General features: G+C 37.6%; 4 protein-coding genes across 18 annotated transcripts; 2 read left to right on the top strand and 2 right to left on the bottom strand.

Annotated features, from left to right (window-relative positions):
- Positions 1-724: 724 nt before the first annotated feature.
- LOC124404283 (ras-related protein Rab-5C) lies at positions 725-15,175 on the bottom strand. 6 transcript variants are annotated; one of them, XM_046878301.1, is made up of 6 exons: positions 5,855-5,884; positions 4,005-4,173; positions 3,455-3,606; positions 2,609-2,825; positions 2,393-2,518; positions 725-1,550 (listed from the first exon to the last, which is right to left on the bottom strand). In XM_046878301.1, exons 1-5 carry the CDS (start codon positions 5,867-5,869, stop codon positions 2,406-2,408), a joined length of 666 nt encoding a protein of 221 aa, XP_046734257.1. In that variant the 5' UTR covers positions 5,870-5,884; the 3' UTR covers positions 725-1,550; positions 2,393-2,405. The 6 variants fall into 6 exon arrangements, with proteins under 6 accessions (XP_046734257.1, XP_046734261.1, XP_046734259.1 ...); XM_046878305.1 differs by lacking the exon at positions 5,855-5,884 and adding an exon at positions 15,170-15,175 and having other exon boundaries at positions 1,542-1,567; XM_046878303.1 differs by lacking the exon at positions 5,855-5,884 and adding an exon at positions 7,248-7,385 and having other exon boundaries at positions 1,542-1,567.
- Positions 7,395-9,040, top strand: LOC124404280 (EF-hand domain-containing family member B-like). Its single transcript, XM_046878297.1, has 5 exons — positions 7,395-7,534; positions 7,889-8,059; positions 8,229-8,409; positions 8,512-8,641; positions 8,745-9,040. Exons 1-5 carry the CDS (start codon positions 7,442-7,444, stop codon positions 8,941-8,943), a joined length of 774 nt encoding a protein of 257 aa, XP_046734253.1. The 5' UTR covers positions 7,395-7,441; the 3' UTR covers positions 8,944-9,040.
- LOC124404278 (pre-mRNA-splicing factor CWC22 homolog) lies at positions 9,129-13,151 on the bottom strand. Of its 2 annotated transcripts, XM_046878294.1 has the most exons (10): positions 12,046-13,151; positions 11,648-11,965; positions 11,350-11,503; positions 11,089-11,241; positions 10,696-10,922; positions 10,342-10,622; positions 10,166-10,267; positions 9,936-10,096; positions 9,265-9,652; positions 9,129-9,204 (listed from the first exon to the last, which is right to left on the bottom strand). In XM_046878294.1, the coding sequence occupies exons 1-9, from the start codon at positions 12,919-12,921 to the stop codon at positions 9,315-9,317; spliced, it is 2,610 nt and encodes an 869-aa protein (XP_046734250.1). In that variant the 5' UTR covers positions 12,922-13,151; the 3' UTR covers positions 9,129-9,204; positions 9,265-9,314. The 2 variants fall into 2 exon arrangements, with proteins under 2 accessions (XP_046734250.1, XP_046734251.1); XM_046878295.1 differs by lacking the exon at positions 9,129-9,204 and having other exon boundaries at positions 9,438-9,652; positions 9,940-10,096.
- On the top strand, positions 14,195-27,921 carry LOC124404276 (tetratricopeptide repeat protein 14 homolog). Of its 9 annotated transcripts, none has more exons than XM_046878285.1 (14): positions 14,195-14,340; positions 15,215-15,459; positions 15,538-15,674; positions 16,054-16,130; positions 16,222-16,344; positions 16,632-16,846; positions 19,892-20,032; positions 20,689-20,880; positions 20,964-21,657; positions 22,049-22,356; positions 23,400-23,542; positions 23,825-23,960; positions 24,297-25,734; positions 25,853-27,921. In XM_046878285.1, the coding sequence occupies exons 2-14, from the start codon at positions 15,299-15,301 to the stop codon at positions 26,000-26,002; spliced, it is 3,915 nt and encodes a 1,304-aa protein (XP_046734241.1). In that variant the 5' UTR covers positions 14,195-14,340; positions 15,215-15,298; the 3' UTR covers positions 26,003-27,921. The 9 variants fall into 9 exon arrangements, with proteins under 9 accessions (XP_046734241.1, XP_046734239.1, XP_046734244.1 ...); XM_046878283.1 differs by having other exon boundaries at positions 15,261-15,459; XM_046878288.1 differs by having other exon boundaries at positions 15,261-15,459; positions 23,849-23,960.
- The last annotated feature ends 44 nt before the right edge of the window (positions 27,922-27,965 follow it).

Raw genomic sequence — 27,965 nt, forward strand, 5'->3', positions numbered from 1 at the left:
TTTTTGTTCGTTTTCAATCAACTTCAATCATCAATCAATGATGTTCGGTCCTCTTGAATGTAATTAAATTCACTATACATATTATACATTCGTCCCTTTGTAAGGTATACCATCATTTTAATGGTCTACTCTACCCATCATTCGCATTGGATACATTACAAAATTTTTTGAATTGGGATCATACCATGTTTCTGTAGTATTAGTCAACAACGACGAATATGAATGAAAAACCGTTGAAGGTTTAAACCTTGCGTAACAGTTGAGAATAATTCCACATAAAAACTATTAGATGAAAGTTATAATTATATATGTAAATATATACATTTCTACTTTATTGTATTGGAAAGAAAAGGTTTCATATAGCTTGAAATCTAGTAATAAAAATTAGTAATAAAAACTATACCTGCCTGTATTTTCATATCATACCATAGTCTGTTATTCGACTTCGTATTTTATACTGTGAAAAAAATTTCAAATTCGAATATTTATTTTAATATGTGCAGAATTATATGCAATTACAGCGACTCATATTGAAAAATCACGAATAATATATACAATTATATACGCATTTCGTCTGTATGTAAGCATTTTATATGCAATATTATGCAACACTTATGTTTACAGAGCTAACGACTACATAGCAAGTATAATTATAATGTATCGCGTATAATCGACGAAATAACAAAATCCGCCTCAAGCGTTTTTTTGTTTTTTGTTTTGACCGTGAAAAATAAAAAGTGCTTCGAAGAAGAGTTTGGAATGATGAATAAATGAAGAAAGGTAAATAGCTGAGACCCATATTGTTTATAATTAAGTGTAAAGTTTTAATAAATTATTCTCAAAGCTACATAATAGATATAATAATAATAATAACGTTATATATGTATGTGATAAAAAGCACGCACGCATTGCAAAATCATTATATTCACAAGTTTATTTTCATCCTCGTATAATAATTCATAATTTATTATGATGTTTTTTTTTCTTCTTCCAATCAAATTAATATACAATATATTTTATATCAATATTAGAATAGATAATAAGTGTTATATACGATACAATCTAATAAAGAAAGTTTTTTTATAATAATATATTATATAGCAGCAGGAATGGCTCCCCACTATCTTACATGATTTTACGTGCCCAAATCGTCGTCGGTGTTATTACCATTTATGTAATTATATTATTATTATTATTATTATTATTACTTATTACATGTATCATATCACCTATATGATTTATTATCATTATTATATAATGTATTTTATTTATATATATTTATATATTTATAACGAACACCACCCATTACTGCTAGGATTACGAATGGGAATTAAAACACCGCCTGCTTTCAAGCCTTAAACAACAATTCAGGATGTTGCTGAAAGTTGTAGTAGAGACCCGTGCTACGCTGATCACTCGAGCAAAAATGTCTCTGTGCTATACATCCCATTCTTTCTAATTTAGTAGCATTTCCTCGTGTTTCTGTTTCTTTTTTTCTATCATCCCACTCATTTGCAGACACATTCACGCCGTGTGTTTGTTTATCTTTCCTGAATATGGTACATATCTGCAATTAGACATTAATCGTAGATTCCACGTATTCTATCACAATTTACCGATTACGAGACATTCAGAAGTACCAATTTATTCGTGAAAATACCGACAAAGACTGTAACATATATTGACACAACTATTTTTCTGTAAAAACAATTAATTTTGCCCCCACCCCCCAGCCCCATCGCAAATGAATTTAAAAAATTCGGATTTAAACTTTTTTGCCTTTAGCAAAAATAAGAAAACGATTCGAAACATTCGGTGGAAAATGAAATATTCAAAATTCTGTGGAAAACATGTTGTATGGTAGTTGAAAGGATGTTTGAAGATCAAAAAGTTTAGTCGATCAGATATGTTAATATTTAAGCAAGCTGGGAATTGTCCATTGAAACAACTGTACATAGAAGAATTAAAATTTTATTTTTAATAATGAAAACTTGACAGCTTACGAGGCGCTGCTGCAATATAAATGGTATATAAGGAGTACCATTTGAATACACTCATTGCTTTTGCAGATTGATAGCTATCCATTTATAAATAATAATCACTGTGGCGATAAATTGTTGAAAACCTGTTTCTCCATGCAATTCATTGAGATTTGACTGAGGGTAATTTAACAAGTTTTTCAATTTGAGAGAAAGAAGCTTTGACGTTACACAATTGAACATGTTGAAAATCCATCTTAATATAAGAATTATATTACAAAAATGTATCTAATTAACATAAATGCAATGTACAAATAAATTTTCTGCTCGCTTTGTAGGATTCAAAGAGGCATTACACCTAATAGCTACAACGAAATATGTAACAAATTAATATTATCATACATTACACGTACTGTTTGTGAAAAATCACTTGCAGCAGTTGCTAGTGGTCGTCTTTTGTCCTTCTACTTCAACTAATCGACGGCCTTGTCCACTGGTGCCTGCATTACCGGTTTGTTCATTCTTTGGAAGCTTCTTAGCTGAAAAATTTTGCAAAGCAGTCACGTGCAGGTTCCTCAATTTTCGCAGGATTGAATGAACCAATTTTGTGTACATTAAAAATTAATTACCGATAGCTAAGAATATATCGTTGACATTCATGGCCGTTTTTGCAGACGTCTCCATGAACAGGAGGCCGTTTTCATCTGCGTAAGTCTGGGCCTCGTCGAACTCGACGACTCTTTTGTTACCCAGATCCGACTTGTTACCTGCGAGTGCTATAACTATATTCGGGCTCGCTTGCCGTTGAAGTTCCTTCACCCACGTTGTAGCACGTACGAATGTATCCTAATATCGATATAAACTAGTCAATTGACGTACCAAAGCTTGAACTGACAACCCATTGGATTAAAAGTGAAAAAAAGGTTTCACTCCTCTCGTCACTCCTGAGCAATGAAATCTTTCTAAACTTAGGGAAATTATGAAGCCTACGATCACACTTATCTTTAGTGGTTGGGAGCTCGCTTTGTGGTTGCAGTACTCTAGACTTCACAACTGAACCCTATATTATTCAATACTTTATCATAGTACAAATACAGTGTGAGTCGTTTCAAGTGTTGAGAATAAGTGAGGCTTAGTAGACGTGAAGGTATATCCCTTCAGCCAATCAACGTTCAGAGCAATTGCGTCAGACTGTGATCGTGACGGAAGAAGGATACTCAGTTTTTTGTTACAGAGAAAAACAGTTTGATAATCAATAGCACAACTGGTACTGCTTACCACACTTTCATTTCATTGATTGCCTGAAGGGATGTGCCTTCACGTCTACTGAGCCCGTTCTATTCTCGATACTTAAAGTGTCTCACCCTGTATAGTTTCCAAAAGTTTGAAGCGATCTTATCGCTCAGGATGATAAAAAAATGTGACGAAGATAAAACTTGAAGGTTCGACATCCTTTTAATAAACGTGAATAATACCTGATTTGTTATATCGTAAACAACAATAGCTGCCTGTGCTCCGCGATAATACATTGGAGCAAGACTATGATAGCGTTCCTGTCCAGCTGTGTCCCAAATTTCAAACTTTACAGTCGTATCATCCAAACATACGGTCTGTGTTAGAAAAGCAGCTGAAAATGAAACGTGCTTTTTCAGATCTGATAGAACAAAAATAATGAATTGCGAAACGGTGTAACAAATAATTCTTAATGTATTTTTTCCAAAATATTTCACACCTTTTGAATTGTCATAGAGTGTGAAAATGAAGAATGTTATAAACACCATAAAATTTAAATTGCATTAACGTTTTGTTATTGCAGTAGTAATATGCGAAACTGCTTGTGCGGAAAAAGTAAATATTCTGTAGCAAAGATTCCAAAAACACCACAGGTCAATCAACGTGATAACCCGAGTGCTGATAAAACGTCGGGTCGACATATTGGAACAGGCATATAATTCCAAAATTGAAAATGCAAATCGTCATACTTTCAAGTAATGTGTCAGACCTCCTGCCAGACTTATTACTCACCTCCTATCGTACTTTCTTGATATTCATGGAACTGACCCTTAACAAACCTCAGTACCAGACTAGATTTGCCTACCGCAGATTCTCCAAGTAACACCAACTTAAACTGACAAATTTTTCCTTGCGTGGAACCGTTTGGCCTTTGGGCCGTACTCCGGCTAGCCATAGTGACCTGCATCAAGTTAAACGTAATTTTCATTATTCAAGTGGTCAATCAATCGATTCATTTGTTATTTCGCCTACTGTAATAAAGTTAAATCTAGGGTGACCACTAAATCTACGTCAGACAATTCCCTGTCTTTTCCAGGTTTTCCAGACAAAAATCTTACAATTTTCCCTGATTCGGATAAATTGGCTATAGCAGATTGAAAAAAATATACGTACTTTGGATTAAAATTTTTTTTAATGAAAGTACGAACTTTTACTGGGATCACATTGTCCCATATAGCCGATGCACACAATTGTTTGTAAGATAATATTTGGGAATAGCCAAAGTTTGAAGAAAACCTTTCAGCGATGGTAAATGAAATTTGAATTCGATCCAATTTACGTAAAGCTTTAAGAAAATTGTCTGACGTATTTGTATGAAAAAAATATATCAACGATTCCCTCACTTTCCACAAAAACCCCTGAAATTTCTCTGGTTTTTCCAGAATTCTCTGACCAGTGGCCACCCTTTTAATGATACCAGTAACTCTTGAGATTCATTAAAGCAAAAAATGTAATTGTGGATCGATATCAATTGGAGAAAATGGGGAATTTTTTTAACATGAAAATAACAATTGAACCCTTTGTCTACAGATAGGGTCAGGTTGACCCCAACTTTTCTTTGTACTTGAACAACGCTGAGTGGTACGGTCAACTTCAGACATGTTTTCCGACAGTTACATTTTTTATTTTGCAAATCTGACTGTAGAATCAAGTTTAATAAATTTAGTACAAAAAATATGTCGACTTTTTTTTTTTTTTTAATGAAAAGTGCGTAATTGTTGAGATGTTCAAAACCGAATATTGTCTAGGTTTAGATTGCCTCGTATGCAATCGATGAGTCGTGGCATAGGTGAGCATACAAAGGGTTAATACGAGAGTCGAATTCAATTGAGCATTGGAAGGTTTAGCCACAATTTTTCTCAACCAGGATAAATTATTTCTATGTTTAATCTGATCAGTGATAAGGACAAAGAAAATGAAAAGCATCTTTAATGGGCGATCATTGCCACTTATTAGCAATTATCGGGAATTGAAAATGTCCAGACAAAAGAGAATTGCGAAAATAAAGGGTGCGTAAATAATACCAGAATATAAACCAGATAAAAATATGTCTCATTAAATGACCGTGAAGTGCGTAAACCTATGACAAACATACACAAAGATGTAGCAGTAATTCAAATCCTGAAATATAAGAGTAAGAATTTTTCTCAAGAGAAAAAAAAAAATAAATACAACATAATAACAATAGTAGTATTTATAGAGCACTTTGAACTCGTCAGACGATGACGGCGACGGCAATGAAGCCGATGACAAATATTGTTATTAATTACATTATCTCTTTTATCTAATATGGAACTGTCAAACAAAAAAAAAAAAAAAAAGCGACCAGCATTCCGAAATCGGTAGCATTATATTCGCTTTTGTTACTACGAGGTGTAATCGAACGAGCATGTAAAAATTAAAAGAGAAAAACAGAAACGATTGCAAGTTTATTGTTATTAGTATGAAATATAAATCGTATTCTTCAATAAGATATATAAATATTGTATATAATATATAATACCGTAATTTCATTAGTAAACACAACTAATAAAAGACAACAAGGTATTATTGCGCGAACGCGGCGGCGATACACGACCTACCATGATGACGACCATTCAAGAGGGGGGGAGTTAATAGCGACGAAGAAAGAAGAGAGAAAAGTGACGGTGGAAAGGAAATGAAGTAGGGAGAGAGGAAGGGAGAAAGAAGAGGGATCGTAAAATGAGAGTGTGCAACGGATGAAGAGGGGAGGGGATTAATTTTCACGTATATTCGTCAGAGCAAATTCCCTGGCGACACTAAAATCGCGAGAGCTGCCCTCGTATTTCGGAAAGTGAGCGATCGCGAAACACCCGAGCATAATCGAATTGATACAGCACTGAGCGCGAACAGACATGCCTGATGCGACGGTTACCGCCTCCCGCGGAATGTCACCACTGTGTTAATGATAAAAGAGGCCTGCCGTCATGTAACTAAGGCACATATTCAATTACCCGGAGGAGAGGAGAACACGAGCCGATTAAACCGAGGGACCGAAATCATGGGTGTTGTTATCGGTGCCGCGTCACTGCCTGAACGGATCAACAGACAGACAGAAAGAAAACATTCGAAAGCAATATTCGGGCCCCAACGTCACAACTTAACTAACATTCCGGCTATCGGGGTAGCGATAGATATGAACGTGAATAAGCACGCTCGTTGTACGCCTTTCCATGATTGCCGTATGATTAATGCTCACCGTCTAGACTGATACACTCGAATACGCGTAGGGAACTTGCGTGACAGTTCCTAGTTGCCTTTGACGTGATAGTTTCGCGAACAATTTGATTCCGCTGATTAGCGAATTCAGGCCTGCCAGTTCACTTACGGGAGAGTTATTATTCTCACAGGCAAACTGGCGCATACGTAGATTAAAAAAATTTAAAGAAAAGAGGAAAAAATTGCGAATTATGTACCGCGTTATGCGTACGGTAGTATAGATTATATCGGGCCTAACCTACGTTAACGGGATACGACGAATGACACTGAGAACCCACAACGCACACAACAATTATTATTTCGTCGACACAAGATGATGATGATGATTGTGATTATTATACTGGGCAAACTAGAAATATAATATTTTAACCATACAAATTACCAAAGAGAATTTTCTGAACCGCGTATAAAAAGGAATGCAAACGAGTTAATAACTGTGGGATATTTTTCTTGATATATTTCCAACTTCACTTCCCTTTTCCTTTTACACTCGCTTGAGCAGCGCACCCTCTACTCTTCCCGAACATCTCAGTCAAAATGGCCGTTGCCAGTCTACCAATCGCCATCTGACATAAATCAAACTGTTACTTGTAGGATAAGATCGTCTTGCAAAACGGATAGACTCTATGTCTGAGGTGTAAAATAAAAGTAAGCATTTTATAGTATGTTTTAAAGTGTCAACGGTATATATTCAACCAATGTTGATTATTAATTTAAACCGAATTTGACTATTACCTTGGGAAAATGTCCAGAATTCCTTTGTTTGCTCAGGTGATGAGATGCGACCAGAATGTGACTCGAATTGCTACTCGCATAACATGCGTAATATGACACAGAGTGGAATAATTAAAAAGTATCAACATAAATTATTCAGCACAGTTACAACTTATAACATAACCAAATAGCAGGAATAGTATTCAGAGTCGAAAATGGCAGTAAAAATATCAGCGATGCAGTACGAAGACGTGCGAAAGCAGATCGGACACTATCCCAAGATGGATTACCATCCAGAGATAAGGCCTGTATGTTTGCTTGCCTTGTTTCAAACTCACTGAAAACTCATTTTCTGTTGCCCAGAACATTGAACATGACACATTCACCTGATAACGAGCGACGAGTATTGTCAAGTCCGAACTCTCGGAATTTTATAAAGACGAATAAAATCCTACTTTTATCGACTGAGTTACTTTCAAAGGCACGTGCCTTTAATTAAATATCTTGAGCCAACGAGAGGTTCAAGTTCTGGGAACGGAACTTGTTCGATTTTTTTAAGGAACAAAATTTTGGAATTTTAGAATGCCCATAAGAAAAAACTACGTTTCAAATACTGATCTTTGACGTATCATGAGGCTTTATTAAATACTTATTCACTGTAGGCTGGAACTGTGATTTTGGAAGGCGGATTGGAAAACTGTTTCAAAGATTACAAACTCCAAGACAGTATAGATGCATTGAAATCTTCATTGCATATTACTGATAAACGAGAAGACAATAGCTTTAATCAGCAATTACTGATTGGTACTGCTGATCTTGGGACTGACGCTGGAGTATGTACCAGAGCAATTTAATTTCTTCAGCTTCATCACCGATGATGATAAAGGAGCTTTTCCATTTAAACTTGCCACGTTGGTCCAAACAACGTTTTTCTCTATCATCGGCGATATGTGTTATAGAATTTTGAAAGCTTTCTGAGATTTTGATCTATGTTTTATCAAGGTCAAATCCTGTTTGGAAATGACTTTGCGGACACCGTTTCAATCGCTAATCTGTGAGCTAAGAGACACGGCTATGAACAGTTACTGGAAAAAAGAAGTTGGTAAAACTTCAGGCCAAAAATCGAATTTGCCAAACAGTGTTGATCCTGTTACAACAACTTTTGGAAAACGCACCGAGTCCAGTAACTTTCTCCAGTCATAAGCATTCGGAATTATTCACTTATATTACCGGACACTCTAACATTAGAATAAACAAAGATAGTAATTGCGTCACAATATTTTAGATGGCACAGCAGCAGAATTGGTAAATCCCCGAAAAACTGCAGCCGAAGTTATTTCAGCTTCTCGCATTGGCCATCGACTTTATAGGAAAACTCACAATGATTATGATCCGTCTGAACAAGTCAATCGAGAGTGAGCATTCTGTCTGAATTTTTTTCGACAAAAAACAGCGCTACTCATACTTTGAATACATAGAATATATTCACGATTTCGATATCATTATTATTTACAACAGATATGTCGAGCCATTCAACAAAAATCACGAGTATGGCAAGAAAACAAAAACTGATAAAGAGGGTGGTCAAGTTAAGCGGTCTATAAGGTGGTTCAAGCAAGATGTTGCATCAATCGTTAGCAACCTCCAAGCAGATTTTTTCAAGAGGACTCAAGCTCCTCTTGGTCGTTCAGTGTGCCACACACCTGAGCCATACTAAAACTTTTTCTGCATTTTGGGATCTTGGAGACTCATCAAATCTGAAGTTGAAATGTGATCATTTGCCGAGGGGTTGACCTTCATTGAGTTTAACTGAATTCGTTTGAAATCGCTTTCGGACGTTCCAAGTTTGTTGACTTCATGAAATCGAGTAAATAACAGGAATGTCAAGGCATTTTTTGTTCCTTCATAATAGAGGATATCTTTTCAAATAAATTCCCAAGATCTTGATGCGTTAGAGGCAAAATGTACAATCAGCGAGTCTAACATTGGTAACGAATGACAGTCTCTGTATTGGTTAGTCAAAAAATAATCTACAAAGATATTGTAATTCATTATTTGTTACATTATAAAAATTACTGTCATTATTCACTAATCCTTATGCCTTCTATGCCTATCATTTTTGTCCTTGTGCGTGTTTGTCCGATCGTCACTTTCTCTATACCGTTCTCCGTGCCAATTTTGTTTGGTTGATCGTTTTGATTGACTCGATCTGTCTTTAGGCGTCTTATCGCTATGCCTGCGCCCTTCATTTGTCTCGTGAGAGCTGCTAATACGGTTTCTATCAGTTTCTATATCCCAAACATCTTTCACGATTGATGTTTTTTCTTGTTTCTTTTTCGTCACTCGCGTTTTGTTTTTCATCTTCTTTTTTTGGGTTTTTTCTTTTGCAGATTTCTTCTTCCGATGGTCGTCGGATTCAGAAGAACCTAGGAAATATAAAATTTTTTATTTATTTTTTTACAAGAGTGGAGAGTTATTGAAAACGGCAAAAAAAAAAATGTCCTTCACCCAAGTTGTAAATTAATTAAAAATATGTGTTCCACTGGCGTTTCCAAGAAAAAAAAAAAGAAGTTTTAGGTACAGAGTTTGGCATGAAATTCTAATCCCCTAAATGATTAGTTTTAATTTGGGAAATCTAAAAGACATATATATATATTCGCAATTTCTTGCGATTGTAATCGTTATTTAAGAGGGTGAAAAATTTCGTACTTGCGGTCTCGGATGAGGATGACGATGACGATGAACTCGACGATGATTCGGAACTAGATGAAGATGAACTGCTGGAACTAGACGACTCTTTTTTGTCTTCGACAAATTCTGGCACTATGGCTGGCTTTGGACGCGATTTCAAGTGTTCTCGTAGTTCATCCCTGAAATCACAGCATTGAAATAGAAGAGTATCGTTGGAATTAGAATGAGTAAAATTGAATATAACTTACGTAAGACCACCCAGACCAATGGAAGTGAAAAAATTGATAGCAAATCTTGTATTCTTTGGATCATCTCGTGGAAATAAACCCTCGAAGGCTCCTTGCAAAGTCCTTTGGAACAAAAAAACACTTTCAAATAGAAGAAGAAGTACAACACATCAATATCCAATAAAGACATTACTTACACATCTTTCACACGCTGATTTAATTTCGAAAGTCCCATATACTCGGATAATTCTTGGAATAAAATTTTTATGAAGATACGACTAGAGCTAGTAGTATCTTCTTCATTTAATTTTATACAAGATAGAACCTCCCAAGAAATAGAATCGGTGAACAACAAATGAGCAAAGAACTTCGACACGTTACGTAGTTTGTTGGTATCCAAGCGATGTATCGTATCATACGAATCTATGAAAATTTCTTCAAACGGCGTCACGTAGATTTTGTTAATCGCGCAAAATCGCTGAAAAATCAAGTCATTTAATCAAAAAACAGATGTTTCACAAAACACAGAACAACCGCTAAAAATCACATACCCCAGCTAAGAGACCAAAGAATTTCTCGTACGTCCTCATCTCTGCACAACAGTCCAGGAACATGTGACATAGTTCAATTTCTTGCCCAGGCTTCAGTTGCATCTTCATCAATTTATGCGCACATTCTTCAAAGTCAAGAGAAGAATGAATAGTTAAATAAATCGTTCTGCGCAACGCTGTTAAATTGGTTTCCGTGTTGTCGACTATAACATCTTCCTTTGCTTCTCCTGAAAGAATCCGTTTTACTTTATTACATGAAATATTACAGAATTTGAGGAACTCTTTTATGAGGTAGGAAATAGTCGGCGATATCATATTTGGGAGGGAATCACGTCTTCATCTCCACAATTACAAATTTCATCACAAATATATGTATGTGAAGAACCAAGGTACCTGTGACATTACTATCTTCCTCGTCAGAAGAGTTGCCTTCTTCATCACCATCAGAACCATCTGAACCGCTACTGTCAGTATCAAGAATCTCTTTGCTCAATGCTTTGTATTTTTCTTCCGTTGCAATGTAGTCCGGATCGAACTTGAAAACATCTATAAAAAAGAAAAATAATCGATGAATGTCGAATTTTGAAGTGTTATGTTTCAGCTATGCTGACAATTATTAAGTAACTGCATGTCGTATATTTGTGCAAGTCTTACTCAGTACATCTTGAGGGTCAGTTGCTTCATCTAAAGTAACAAGGTGAGTAAACTGATCATCCTCTTCAACGAGGTCAAGCTCTTCATTCACAGCCTCGTGATCTTTAAATCCATCTTTTCTAATTTGGAATATAACTTCTATCATATATTGAACCTGAAATATGTTCAAGTGAATGGTGAAATTTAATTAAGAAACTAGGCAGTGTGATTAAAGTGAAATGGAACGTCCTTAATAGGTCAATAAATGTTGAAACTAAACAGATGTTAACGTTTTATGGTTTTAGGTGTTTCTACCCACTCTTTTGTCCAGCTGCCCCTCATGTAAGATGTTGCGAAGCATTTCGAATATTGCCTCAATCCCTTTCTTGGAAACCTCGGTGAGTTTCATGCCACATTCTTTCAAAAATGCGATGGCAACTTCGACGGAGTCATCAGTTGGCGTCTCTACCAGTAAAGTTAGTATTTCCAAAGCTAAGATTTCATGGGCAACACGCTGGTTTACCAAATGGGCAACAAACGTGGCCGATGAAATGCATTGAGCTTTATCGTTACGGCGAAATCCACGCTTGAACTGTATGACTAGACGCTTGAGCAACAACTCACCAATATTAGGGAACTGAAAGAGGAAGAATGTCAGCATTTCAGAATAGCATTAGGGAAAAAAAAAAACTAATACCAATATAATGAATCGTTTACTTTTGAATTGATCACAGCAGTCAGTGCTGCATAGATTGGTGTGAAAGTAGGGGAGGCGGCTTGAGCCTGAATAATTGATCTCGCCAACAGGCCTCGACCTCTGACAATGTTTTCGTGTAACAATTCTCTAGTGATTAATCCGATGTTGCTGGTGTTGACTTTATTAATGTACCCATGAATGGACTTTTTTAAGGCTTCCCAAGATATTCGTTGGTACGCAGCTCCCGATTTGTCAGTGATTTCCGCCTGCATCATGCGGAGTTTGGCTGGTGGAATGTAAGCACCACCAGTTTTCGACGTCAGAAGATCCACCGTTCGCTTTTGCGCTGGTGTAATCTTTTCTCGGTCATTTTCTACCGTCGACTGTTTCTTATCAGTAGACGCGACATGCTCGTTATTTTCTTTATCGTCGTAATAACGTTTGGTCGATTCATTCCTCTCTTCGTGACGACCGCCGTAGAAACGCTGTCCGATTCTTTCGTCTTTATTGGTCGGATACTTGTTCCAGTACTGATCGCTCCAATATCTCCGCGGTGAACCATCGTCATTCAAGTGATGACTCTTTCGATACGATCTATCATTCTCATCTTTGGCTGCTTGCCTATCATCTTTACTTCGACGAGTTCGTTCTCTGTCATTCCTGTGTCGCCTTCTGTCTCTATCTCTTCCATTTCTGCTACTGTCGTTGCTCCTGTAGTATTTAGAATCACTTCTCTCCTTTCGTCTACTGTGATGATCACTTTTATCTTCACAGTCTGATCCATCATTCCTACGTTTATTTCTTCTCGAGCGTTTATCGTGCTCAGTTTCATCGTCACTGTTTATCGATGGCGAAGACCTCTTGTCAGGTTTCGCTTTCGTCGTGTTCTCGGACATAATGAATTATCACCAATTATCACATCAATAATTACTATGACTAAAAATATTGATTGACAAATTTATGGCATTAAGCAAGGTAAGTTCTACTTCTTGATGTTTAAAAAGAAATTGCTTTTTTGTAGTGCACTCAAATCTATGAATATAAGGTTATTATTGCCACAAGACACATGAAAGTATGAAACCATTAACCCTAAAAACTTGAGTACAAAATGCCAGGTCGGAGCGCTGCGTGCATTCAGAATGGTTGCAATTCGTATGTTAGGTTGGCATACTTTTCAAACCGCTCCAGTCGAGCCAACCGCATTGGTCTTACTATAAAGGGTGCGTTCCAAAATTGGCTGGTAGTGGTAAAAACACCATAGGACAGAGGCAGAGCTAGTCACAAACTCGACAGTGCAAAAGAGATAAAAGATCGTTGACAGCAGTCGGACATAATTTCGGAACGCACCCAAAGAGTGCTATAAATTCGTATAATCATGTATACCACGTGACAAATATGTGCTTGCAGCAAGACTGCAGATCACAGCCGATGATTCTCTATATACTTCATTCACAGCGTAAATCCACCATAAAGTAAACCATATTGTGCACGCGGCAATTCAGTACACATGCACAGTGAGCAAGTGACTTCCGAGTGGCTTGCGCATGCGCAGTGGTCACGTGACCAACTGAGCATCGTTGAGTAGCGTGTGTATTTATACGGTGCGTTCTGAAACTAGCTAGCAGTGCTAACTCCGTAGCACGGGCAGAGCTATCGGCTGCGCAAAAAAGATGAAGAATTGCTGACAGCCAAGTATACCACTGATCTCCATATGACACTAAAGATCAGTGAAGTATACGCATTACGATGCGTTCCGAAATTAGCTTCCAGTGTTGTCAACTATGAGTGCGTTCCGAAATTACCTAGCAGCGCTAAAAACTCCCTAGGACAGAGGGAGAGCTATCCACGAATTTGAGAGTGCAAAAGAGATAAAAGATTGTTAAGAGCACCGGGAGCTAATATTGGTACGCACCCTATATTTTGTCTCTTTTGCGCCGCTCAGTTTCTGAGTAGCTCCATCCGTCCTAGGGAGTTTTGGAACGCACCTTACTTGTGGCGCGTTCCGAAATTAGCTGGCGGCGCTAAAAACTCCCTAGGACAGAGGCAGAGCTACTCATGAACCTGCTAGTGCAAAAGAGAAAATCGATTGTTGGCAGCGCTGGGAGCTAATATCGGAACGCACCCAGCAGCTGCAAGGAGAACAAAATGTGTCCACGCACGACTTGACGCGAGTAGTCAGTCGCTTGGAGTCTGCACGTGAGTTAGGTGTGTGTGAGAAGCCAGTGGATGTGTCGATACCAATGAAAATGGTTGCTCGTTAGCGTACGTGGTTTAACCGCAGTGTTGATTTACCGGTACAGTGATATTTCATCATCATCAGGTGAGTTTCATGTTAACTATAAGCAAAACGGAATAGACAAAACTGTAATGTTTCGGATATTTTAGTTATCCATGGAAGATCTCGCGTGATTTTTTTCGTTTCTGTTTTTTGTCTTTCCGCGTTGCCGCATCAAGTTTTATCGGCACGAGGCGATATGGCGTCGTTCCTGAAACTCACTGAAACGACCATTTTGCTGTTATCAACAAATCGATATTTAACTCGTTTGTTTCATTTATAATTCATTCGTCCTACATAGGCTTGCAAATGAACTGATTCGAAATTATGAATTGACGTATTATTACTCCCGTTCTCACAATTACTTCAATCATAACGCGTATTTGAGACCTTTTAGGAATAACTTTCGCTGAACATGATACATGTTTCATACACATGCTAAATCCACAACATTAATTATGTTTACTGTAAATATGTATAACGAAATATATATCGAATATATATTATATGTTCAATTTTTATCTCCATTTCCATGTATCGCTAAATCTAGGACTTGAGCATTGAGAACTAAAATTAAGCTACAGGGTTTGCTTTTACAATACTTGGATTGTGTTTCCCGGCTCAACGATCGATTCAAAAATCTGCTCCGTGAAAAAAAAAACCACATTAACCATGCTGAAACTAGCAGCCTAAATCAGCAGTCGAACCATTCGTTGCTGGCATTCCTTTGTATCACAGAGTTGGTAGTTTTGGCTACTAGCTTCAGTTTTTTCAATTAGCTTCGGCAAATGGAGAACTATTAATTATGGCCAGTTGTTTTATCATTCGTATACTTCTCGAGTAGTTTTGATTAAAAGTAGTATGAATACCAAAGATACTTTCAGTTCTTGCTTACGACGAGTATTTTTTCCTTGAGAATATGATGCTAGGTGAAAAAAAAATTCGACCTCTTTCTACTACAGTCTTATAGGTTTTATCGACGAGCCTGAGAATCGGCTATGGAGTCTATGGAGCCGCGCTTAGTTGCGCAAGCGTTGAATTACCATGGGCAGCAGTTACAGAAGGTGTGGGAAGGGGAGCGGAACGAGAACGAATTGACCCTGCTAAACCTTAAGGAACCTAGTTTTGAGATTTACCAGCAGCGGCAAAAAACGCTTAGGTAAATATTGCAGGAGTTAAAAACTACAAACACGCAACTAACTATTCAGATTTATACAATTCAAAATTTTATTTGCAGTTTTAGTGATAGGGGTAAAAGATTGAAACTCCAGCAATTTATCGCTAAGAAGGCAGATGCGCTTTATGACAAAGCTAACTTGGACAAGCCTGCTCAACCAATCAAACAAGACTTTGGCGATGAGGGTAAATATCAAAGTAGGAAAATTTTCATTACTATTTATAGGATAAAAGTAATTGTTCTGTTTGTGTGCATGATAAATTAATCAAATCATGTTACTGATTTCTAGTTGAATTATTTTGCTATTTTTCTCACCCAAGTACAACTTCATTTTTTTAATCGAGATGCAATTTTAATTTTTTTATTCGTCTAATATTCTTCGGAACTTATTGCAGTAACTGATTCAAATTATTTTGAGACAATAAAAAAACTGTCCGAGTAATGTATATTACGTTGAATGGAATTTCTCGTAAATCTGAATGAACGAATAATGGATGAATGAATAAATACATACATTACGAACGAAAACAGAAGAATCATGTTCGTGTTACACACATGTTGAAATTTTTGTTTTAGAATATTATGCGACTATGCCAGGACTAGATTCTTTCGTTACGATGGAGAAATCGCAGAGGATTCGTAATTTTTTAGAGGTGAATAAAATATCTTCTCTGTAAGAAAAAAAATTATAATTGTCTTTACGTTTTCATGGATTAATTATTTTTATTTTTATACTATTTCCAGAGTTTGGCCGTCGGTGATATTATTTACTCGCAAGTTATGGGTAAAAGTGCTGCGGGTCTTCTGCTTAAAATTCTTTGCAACTGCAGCGACTGCCCTAGAGTAGTTACAGACCTTGGAGTAAAGGTATGTTCAATTTTCCTTAACTCTGGCAGAAATCTTCTATTGAAATGTACCCTGAAATTTTTTCTGGAATACCCAGACAAACTTTGATGAGTTCTAGAAAATTTAAGAAACGAGAGAAAACTGTAAAAAAAAATCTGTATTCGTGTAGATCATCTCTATGGCATTATATAACGCTGCGGGAAATTTTTATATAACAGTTTCTTCTTTTTTCTCAGTTTTTGATTTCGACGTCACGAACCATCCATCTATAATGTGCATTATTTCAATAACTAATGATATGTTGACAGGCTTTGATATTGAATACGGCCACAGTGCCGGCAGTGGACAAGAAGGGTGTTACACGGGGCTACATGGCCAACGATCTCGTCTGCGTCGCAGTGAGTGAGGTTAACGTTGAAGCGGAACGTGTCGTTGCCGTTATGAATGAACCTGCCCGAGAATCCCAAGCTCCGCACCCTCCTATGGGCCTTATTCATTCTGATGATCTTCCCGAAGCTTACAAGTGAGTTGAACCTTGTCTACCATTCTCGATTGGTCATCGTATGGATTTAATTCACGTTTTGTTGATCCACTCATAATTTGCGATAACTCACGTTATCCGATCTATTGAGTCATACAAATAAGATTCACCATCAAAAGAATCACACACCCACTTACTAAATTGGCCATCAAGATTGGCAATCCGGGAATGTCCCGTATTTGGGATCCTTAATGCGGTGTTGGCCATGGCAATATGGCATTGGATAAAGCAATTGGCTGATCGTTTTAGGCAAGTATATCAAATATCAAGGCAGAGAAAAGTTCGTGCAAGCTATGGGACTTTCATTTTTTTATATTGTTTTGATCTGTAGTTAAATACGTTATGAAAAACCTCGTATATAATTAAAAACAAAAACCATGACAGTTATTGTGATATATTTACTACCGCAAGATCATTCAAGGATCCCAATGAGCTTATATAATGAAATCCGATACTGAATGTATTAAATGGTGGGGGAAGATGGGGAATTGAACTTTTCATGTAGCTTTGTTCTATTTCGTACTGGTACTAGGAATCATTCAACAAAAATCGTCGGTTCGTGTAGTAATGAAAATTTCCCCATTGCCAATCTTACAAGGATTAACCAAATCATTACCTTCTGACTGATCGAAATAAATTTCATAACATCACAGTTAACTTTGAGTTTGAAACTAGTTGCCTATTTACGTTGAATCATTAAAATAACTCGGTTTTGGGTAGCAAGAACACATATTTTGAAAAACAAAGACAAAATGAAACCATCGTTATGTTCTAAATCTTATACTACTATCAGGTAATACCGTGGTACATATTAATTTAATATATTCTTCAGTTAAACATATGTAAAGAATGATGGTGAAAAGAAAATTGATGTTTTGAGTGCATTGAGAGATGTAAAAAGGATGTACGCGGGGTTAATTCTCGTTTCCGCCTAATCTGCAAATAACTAATCATTGAAGGTAAATCAGATTTGACTCGTTTGACACGTTTTTATGAATCTAGGTGCCAGATCCTCTCTCTGTTGCATAAAAAGTGTTGGTAGTCAGTATGACGATGAATATATAATGTGATACAAACGATTCAGACAAGTGGCTCTGTATTACCGCACATGTATTATCTACGTTTACGATATATTACTACTATCAAAAAGTGATAAAGCACCAGCCAGACTATGTCAAATGACACCAAAATGTCTTTTGAAGTTGAATTTCCAGTGTGAGATGCAGATTCTCAGATGCTATAGTCTGAGCACCACACGGTAGGTATAACCATAAAATATGGTTGTTTGATCCCTGATTATAATTACACTACATGTTTTTTTACGCTATCACTCATGTGTCAAAAAATATGTTTATTAATTTCTTCAATAATCACACTGCCAGTTATTTCATACTTAATTTATGTGCAGTAGACTTTCCTATTTCACCTAATTTGTTGTTACGTTAATTATCATACAATGAGTTGGAAAAGAAACTTTAATTGAGTATTAATTATGACTCTGATGATGTAGAAATGAAACACAAAACTTTCTTTGTATCATTTCGCTTTTTACTTTTATGTGTTCAATTTCATAACATCGAGTATTGTTGGGATTTATTCGCGGAGTGAAAAAAAATTAGTAAATTCAAAAACTCCTTGTTCTTCTTTTTAAAAACATCAAGTTCATATAATTTTTTTTCTCTTTTCATACTGCTTCTGAATAATTTTTTCGACACTATGACAAAATCGTTATTTGTTTATTCAATTTAATTTCTATCTTCAGAGAAGTAAAAATAATCAAAGAAAACAAATAAGGTGTCTATTATATTTCGAAAAGGGAGCAAACAACTAGAGCCCTAGTCTTCTATTATTCCAAAAGTTCCTAATGAAACTGCGCTCAACCTTAAATGATTAATGCCTAATTTAAACTTACAGCTTTTATTGACAAAATAAAAACCCGATGTCATTCAAATTGACACTGAACAAAGCGCAAAACAGGCAAAAGCGTTCTGCACGTCTAAGTAAATTTTTTTGTGGTCGACCTTGGAAGACAAAAAATACTCACGGTGTGGCTACCACCTCCTATACCTATAGGGCTATGCAATTTGTTTTATCGCACCAAACAGGCAAACCAAAACAAACAAAAAAAAACATCTAAACCAAAAATCATCGTTGATGATAATAGGCTGTGTGCTTTTGTGTTCAGGAAAAAAAAAACTATGATTACAAAAATGTGATACAAAAACCTATAAATAAATCGTCTTAGCCATTGAGAAAGGTGAGGCATTAGTTCATGTTATAATGAGGTTCTACCATTATAAGGTCTAAGCTAAGAAATTGTCAATTATCATAAAAGCAACAATAGCTTCAAAGTAATATGTTTCTATCGAATCCCCTCGGTGTTTGTATGGTCTATTCTTATTTTTTAAAAGTACGGATTTAGAAATGGCATCTTTTTTTGTATACTTTCTATGAATATTAATAGAAAAAAGCTGGCAATATGTAAAATATATATTTTTTAAGTGGCCACTTCATTCACATCAGAGTTTGGGAGGTGTTAACAGCAAAATAGACTAAAGAAAGTGAAGAAATACATTGAAATCTGTAATTGAGGAATTTGTAACGTATCAGTAATAGAGACCAATCTATTATTTCTGAAGAATAGAAAATTTTTGTAACGCATATAGACTGAAAGAAAGACGGAAAAGTCTTTCGCATGTGTGCAAATACCCTCTGGATTTTTTTGGGCAAGCCCTGGAATGTACTATAAAAAAGAGCAACGAACGGAAAGCCCGAAATGATTCTTAAATGCGAGTGAATAAATGAATTGGAGGCTGTGAAAATGCAAGACCAAGGATTAATAGGTCGAAGGCATGTTGATTGCAAGAGCCATTGGAGGCAGATGACGCTATATTCAGTCTATATGGTTACCAATGTCGAAGTTTAACTGTTGAAAGATTTCATTTGAATCCGTTTTCTCTGGTGGTCGGCTCGTGATGCATACATACAAAAACGAATAAAACTTTGAATCTCGTTTTTGTGATCTAGGAAATTTATGGACAACAAGGGACAGAGTTATGAAACGATGTTGGAGAGTAGCACTGGCTTCAACAACCCCAACAACACTAAATATCTTTGCAACTTGATGGGTCTTGCACAAGAAAATCATTCCAACATGGTTGGACTCAGGTAAAATGCTTTTTTTTTCAGTTTGTGAAAAGCAATTTCTTTCGATTGAGAAAAAAAATCGTACTGTAGACAGATTTTCGAAGGGCTAATCCCCCTTGAATTGTGGTATAACCACATCACTTTTATTTCTTCTGCAGTACCTTGAAATCCTATTCAATAATCATCAATTCCTGAAATCTTTGAAATTTCACGAAATCTGTGTAAGCCTTGAATCCTGATAGAATAATTGGAAATTCTATAAAATCATTTGAAATTATCGGAAACTTTGGAATATTATGTAATCTCTTAAATTTGCGACATCTTATAAAATCTCGCAAAATCATATAAAAACTTTTGCAATATAAAAAAATCATTTAAAATCTCTTGAAATATTTACCACTTTGGAATTCTTTAAATATTTACCACTTTGGAATTCTTTAAATCTTGAAAAGAAATTTTTCTTTTTATAGTTTCATTTCTTACCTACTATTTTAAATGTATATGCGCTGTTCTAATGTTGAATTTATTTATTGAATCGATAACATCGAGTTAATGAGCGTAACACTATGATCTTGGCACTATTTTAAAAAAGTATTCCAAATTGTACTTCTATTGTAAAAATGGCCCTTCCTCAGGGTGTATTTAGTTTGACAATCCAGCGTTCTTTTTTCACGTAGGGAAAGATTCCCTGAGTCTGAATATGCCAATGAGTTGAGACAGACGCAGGCCAGTAAGTGGGCATTCCGAAGTGTCGCCGAAGGCATAGATCACTTCAAGACTGGGCGTCACACCGAAGCTTTCCAATGCCTGAACAAAGCTTTGACTGTAGATCCCCGAAACGTTGAAGGACTGGTGGCTCGAGGGGCACTGTGAGTTTGATGATCGAACAGCTTAGACTTTTTTCTGCGAAAGATTGACTCCATTTAGACAGTCGCTTTGCGTTTATCCCCAGGTACGCCAACGGTGGAAGCTTTAAGAAAGCAATCGACGATTTTGAGACCGCCTTAAAGCTCAACCAAACCCATGCAAACGCTCGTAAATACATGGCCGAAACACTTGTGGCGTTGGGTCGGAGTTACGAGGATGAAAACAATTTCGAAGAAGCTCGAAAGGCCTACGAGAATTGTTTGGCAATAGCACCTTACCACGAGGAAGCGAGAAATTCCATTGAGTACATAAAAACTAAAACACTGACAGTCGGGCTGAATCCTTTGGATACGTTTAAGACTTTTGAAACCGAAGAAGTACCCGAAAACAAAACAAAAGAGAAGAAGAAACGCAAAAAGGAGAGAAAGTCCCGTTCAAAGAAAAGACAGAGGTGGAGTTCAAGCTCCAGTTCATCTTCCAGTGGCTCGTCTAGCTCCTCGAGCTCAGACTCGAGCAGCTCCTCATCGTCTGGTACTTCTAGGTCTGGATCAAGGTCCCCGAGTCGCAAAAGAAAGCACAAGAAAGATCACCGCGGATCTTTGTCACCGCTTAGCAAACGCATGGCTCAATACAATAATCCACCTGCTGCCATTGTCGCGGCTCACGATGCCGCTGTTCCCTTACCCTATACAGGTTCTAGGGACAAGTCGGACGACTACGAAACCAAAGTGCGAAAGTTCTTGGAGCAAACTAAGGACGACTCTGACTACGAAGACAAGGTAATGTCGTAGTTTGAGATGTAAAAATTCCAGTGGTATGCCTCAAATTTCATAAAAACTTTATTCAAATCAGTTCTTAACTTTATTGTCGTATTGAAGACGTTATAATTTGCCATTGTTAACAGAAGATACAGTGTACCAATACCATATGCTCCTTGACGGAAAAATACTTCTGACTTTATTTTTTAACGAGTTTCAGGGAATAATAATTTACAATGCTTTTTTAGAATTAGTCAAAGTTTTTAAAATCATTCGGAATATTGTCAAAAGAATGCTACGAAATATTTTACCGTGAGGGAATTGATATACTTGTAAATGAAATTTGAGATATTGACTGGGATTTCTTGCAACTCGGTAGTAAAAATCATGGAGAATAATGCTACTTTATTAGGTACGGAAGTTTTTGGAGGAGACTGCTCGCTGGAAGAGAGAACGGGAGAAAGATAAAAAGCACTCGGAGAGTGAGAAAATGAAGAAAAAGAAGAAGAAAGAGAAGAAGGGAAAGGATAAAGACAAAGATGATAAGAAAACTAGAAAGAAAAAGAAGAAGGAAGAGCGTAAGAAACGCAAGAGCAAAGACAAACTCGAACGCGACTTGGAAGCCCTTCGGAAATCTTCGCTCCCCGATCTAGAACAGCTTGAATCAAAACTGAGCGCCTACTACGCGAAAGTTGAAAAAGAAACGGCTGTATTGAAGAGGTGAGAAATTATTTATTTATTGAGGCATGGCTTTCGCGATCATTCACACATACCTTTTCAGTTATTTTTACGATCTTAGGCTAGGAAATGTATCAAAATTCTCTTAAGTTTTTAAAATCGCCCCTGATTATCCAACGTTACCCTGTAAAATCTAGAAGTCTAGAAAATTTTATATTGTTTCACAGATGAATTTTGAACAAATTTGCATTTTGCAGTTTTGTGTTTTGATAGTGAAATATGGTGGAACTTTGGAGTATACTAATATTTTTTTGTCAAGTTTGGTTGATTGTAATATTGTAACAAAGCGAAGTTACAGGATTAAAAAAAAAAAAACAAAAAAAAAAAATAAAACTACAGAACCACCGCTATGAGCACTTTATTTTCCAGCTCGATGTCATCTGCATCAGCCAAATAATTTCTAATACGAACTGATCAGGATCTTGTGAATGATTTTTGTCTAATTGAATTTATCAAAGTTCTCCCTCATAAACTGAGGTGCAATTTTGTATAGAGGAAATGAATACAAGAAGTGTCCGACAAAACTTTGCTAAACTTATGGTATCGATATTTTGAGATTAAGGTAAAAAATGTCAACAAAAAATCTGGTAACATTAATTCTCCGCCTTACATGCTGTATTTTATAATGTTTCTACCGTCCAATACTGAGCTATTGTGAAAACTCTTTGTTTTTAGAGAAAAGTAGCTTCTGTCTTCTCAATTATCAAGGGAAATACCGCAAAAATGGATCCAATTCAGCGACACCAATTGCAAACGGTTGTTTTTTCATAGGCAATATTGAAATACGAGCTTGTTCGAAAGCAAAAAAATATTTAAAATATGAGCGAAAACGTAAAACAAAAGAAAGGAACAACTTGTACTTCAAATTTCAAAGAATTCTTCACGTTTTGAAGTACACTTACTACTACTACTACCTGCAAACAGAATGGAACTCGGAAATCGACACACCGAATTTGTAAAATTGTTGATAATTTTCAATCGGTGGAATGTGTAGATCGGTTTAATGATATAGCTTTTCCCAATAGCAACGCAGAGAAACTTGCTGAAAGCACACGTAGAGAAGAGGAAATTCGTAGAGAAAGAGAACGAGAAAGGGAGAGAGACGAAGCTGCTAAAGCCTATCATGAACGAGAGCCAAGGGCGCCGCTGACTGCGCAACAACGCAAAGGTGATAGAAATAACAGCAAAAATTTTTAATATTCGTTAGTCTGAAATTTCATGGGCAGCAAAATGCTGCCGCTATATTTTTCCACCTACTTCTCGGCCAATAGGAATGTTGTTTTTTTTTTTTTTCTTGAGTTTAGAGTTTGTTTTGTAGGGACTGCAGGTAGCGCTTCCCTGCTTTATTGGATTCCTATTGGTCAAAAACTCAGCATCATTTTACTCTTTGTGAAAATCCAGCCTTAAGCATCGCATTAACCCGCATTTTTTTCGAATTCTTACGTTGCAGATATTCAAAGGAAACCAATTACAGATATATTTGAGCAAGAAGCTCAGCTGATTCATCCAGAAACAAAATTAACGTTGGATACAGCTGCTCTCAACGCCAAATGGAAGGCTGCCCAGGCGGCTAGATACGTCAACAAGTAAGTGTCAGATACTAGAAAGATCCGCTCACACGGAACTCAATATTACGAGAATATTGCAGTAACGTAATGTTGCACAGTGTTAAATATTCTAAAATCATGTCACGATGTTCTGCACTGTTGCAAAATCATCGCCGCAACTCAACTTTACACAATTTTAAGTACAATTCCAGATGAGATTTACAAGCTTGTGCAATGATGCAGACACCGTACAGCCATAATTTGATGAACTTCCTTACATTGCGGCAATACATCTGCAATATTTCAGCAATATTGCTTACCAATGGTAATGTTAATGAAAATTCTATACAGTGACGATTTCGGGGTATGTTTCAGACAAAAAGAAGCGCACGTGCAGAAGTGGCAGGACATTCAACCGGATAAAAAGCCGCCACTTAAGTTAGACAGCGACGAAGATGGAGATAACGAGCACGAAGAAAAGCTACAGAGAGCGGCACTGGAGAAATCGTTGAACATAAGAAAGCAAATGCAACGTGAATTGGCCGAAAAAAGAGCCACAACGCAGCCGTTGGTTCAGCCAACACCGCCGCCTCCGCTGCCAAAGGAACCGCCGCTACCGAAACAGGTTCCAGTCAAGTACCCGACTCCCCAGCCCCAAAACAAATTCCAGTCTTATAAAGAGGCCTCGCTGTCCACTTTGCCATCTTCTCTGCCCTCGAGTAAATTCTCCTCTGGTGCACTCGGCGGTAAGTTCCAGCCGATCGGTCAAACGAACAGCGGCAATGTCCATCCGCCAGAACCGCCTGGTCCTCGACCGCCGGCTGCGAAAACTCACAGCAGCCAAGCGAAGGGTCCGAGAACCGATTCAGACAGTGAAAACGACCGCCGGAGGCGCGGTGACATGAAGAAGCGAGAGTCTCTTGGTCGAGGCGGCGGTGGTGGTGGCGGTGGAACGGCCGGTGACGGGAATTCGAAGAGAATAAGTCGCGACCGCCCTGCTAAGCGGAATACGCGAAGTCGATCACGCAGTGGATCGAGTTCTGGATCGTCGCGGTCGCGGTCTGGCAGACGATCGCGGTCCAGGTCGTACTCGGGGCGTAGATCCGGTAGCTACGAGCGTAAATATAGCCGCTCGCCGTCCGGTTCGTACAGCAGATCGAGGTCCAGGTCGCGGTCACGGTCCTACACGAGAAGCCGTAGCCGCAGCAGGTCGGGAGACCGCGGTTACTATAGGAAACGGCAGTTCAGACCGTACAACAACAGAGGAACATACTACAAGCCGCGGTTCCAGGGTTTCAACAACCAGAACCATCGGGGCGGTGGAAACTTCCAGAACAGGAACAGGTTCTACAACAACAACCAGCACAACAACCGTTTCGGAAACCGGCGAGGCGGAGGCTTCAACAACCGCGGAGGTGGTCGCGGTAGGGGCGGGGGAAACAGGGGTGGCCGATTTTTCCACGGTAAACAAAACTTCCGGGACTTCCGGGACCGGCGAGACTTCAGGGACAGGCGAGGATCGTCGCGCGATAGATACAGCGACAGAAGCTACTCACCCGATCCGATGCGAAAGGTAGACGAGGCCAAAGAGAAGATAAACAAGATGCTCGAGGGCGGGAACGAGGCCGGGGATCGGGAGAGAGACTCCCAGCGGGATAGAGAGAGGGAGCGAGGCGAGCAGCAGGGTGGCGGGGGCTCCGGCCTCCCGCAAGGCAAAAGACAGGACGGCCCTCTGAGCGAGGGGGAGGAGAGGGACGATGATGACTACGAGAGGTGGGGGGAAGGGGAGGGGGGCGAGTCAGCTAACAACAAGGTTGGTTAGGTAGGCTTTCGCAGAGTATGTAAAGAGCAGAGAAAAACGCCTCCGCGCTCTACCATCGCGATCCGAACTCTACCAGCCGAGTGATCATCTAACTATCGTTTGTTGCCAGAACGACGACGACGACCATGACGACGAGGCTTTCCCACCCGGTACCACTGGCGACGCTAGCCTGGAAGGAAAGGATATCTTCATTGAGCGAATGAAGCAACGAAGCAAGAATGTTTTAATGCAGAGAGCCCTCGCAGCCAAGATCTGGTAGACAACAGACCGACACACTTGTAACTCCACCGCCGCCTCGCCTCACCCCGCCTTCTCGCCCACTCTCATTTTGACTATATTCTGCCGATGCCGAGCAAGAGAGCCTCCCATAACAGAGGAAGCGATTAGTCACCTTTGCTATGAGTTCTCAAAGACCGTGAACAAAACACACCTTAACTCAAACGACGCAGAGTAACACTGGAAAATATTCCCGCCTTCATTCATCGTTCATTTTTTCCTTTATTTCATATTCTCGTTCTCTAGCACTCAAACAGCTCGTTAAAACTTTTATCGTCATACTTAAAAAAATGGAAAACACTTCCGTTGCTGCGATATTTAATACTCTGTATGGGTTTTTCGTCAAACGCGATTATATTATATTCTTATGTTATTACAGGGAAAGTATTTCCATGCATTGAATCCGAATCAAAACAAAGTAACAAAAAAGTCCAGACACAATCATTATTTTTCTATTTTAGTTTTATGATCATTTCAAGACCTCATTTTAATACTCGTTCGAACAGATTTTTTTCTTCGTCATTCGTTTTCGGGAAAAAGTTTTGCTTGTCATTGCTTCGTTTTTTTTTTTTTTTTGAATCACCAATCTTCTCTAATGCAACAAGATTATTTAGATGATACAGCCTGCTTGGGGCAAATAATATTGTTACACTAATTCAGAAGCTTTCTCGAGTGAAAAAACCACGGACGAATGAACCTTTGACACGAAGACAGCGGAATGTAACCGAAATCAAATATTAATCTGCCCGATTGGAATTTACACTCGTTCATTTTTTTGTCCGTTCTATCATATTTCGTGATTTTACTTTTTTCAATTTCTCATGTTGAGATTTTCATTTTTCGTATTAATTCCGCAGAGATTCCTGCGTTGTTTTATGTAATTATGCCTGTCGAGTATGTTGCCAAAATGAGGCCGTTTGGGGGAACACACGAGTCTGTCTCCGACTTGAATAATTGTAAAACTCGAAAGCGTTCGTTTTACCTTTCAGAACATTGATTGATACCATCCAATGATCGAAATAGTTTCCAAAACTTCCGATTGAGCATGGTGAATTTCCGGGCACTTAACAACTAAGCGACTAAACCTGACTTGCTCGTTATTTTTTTTTCTTGTGTATATTTCTCCTTTCCTGTCGAATTACCCATTTGACGAAATTACGATTCAAATCGGTGTAATATTATAATTACCATAATAAATGGCGAATAGAATTTACGATATACATATGTAATCACAATTTATTGTAAAAAAAACTTGAAGAAAATAACATCTAACAAAAAGACTTGAAAGCCTCTCAAAATATATATCACACATAATACCAACTTCTTGCACACCGGCAATATTTAGTCCCAATGACCATTCAGAGTTGCTTCAATTCTTCCATTTTCATCAAATATTCTCCGTACCTACGTTCTTTGCTCTCGTTACCTAATATTACTCAATTAAGAACCTTTATTACTGCTACACTTATTTATACTTGCTGCGTGAGCCCTGAAAAGTTTAGAATTGTATAATTTGCACAGAGCGTGAAAATATAGTAGCGGTAGGAAAAAAAATTAGAATATGTCTAGAAGAATGATCTTAATTAAGGTAAGTAGAATATTACATATATAGTAAGATTTTATTTACTATTGTGCATTCAAAGGAGAAACCGTTATCTCATAGTTTAATATATTTACATTATTAATAATAACAAGGAATGTTGTAAGGTTTATGGGTCACATGAGATAAAAAATTAACTCCGGTAAATTCGGATTCTTAAAACAGGCTGACTGCGGTAATTTGTCATCGTACTGTGTATTCAGCTGATCGTTTTAGGTCAATTTAGCAAATGTCAAGTCACAGAAAATATCGAACGAGCTATTAGACTCTCGTTGTGACATTAAAGTTAATGTAAAGTAAAATATACAGTCAAAACACACTTTTTAAACCTAATACGATCTAGTAA

This window comes from Diprion similis, chromosome 3 (assembly GCF_021155765.1).
Source record: "Diprion similis isolate iyDipSimi1 chromosome 3, iyDipSimi1.1, whole genome shotgun sequence".
Lineage (NCBI taxonomy): Eukaryota > Metazoa > Arthropoda > Insecta > Hymenoptera > Diprionidae > Diprion > Diprion similis.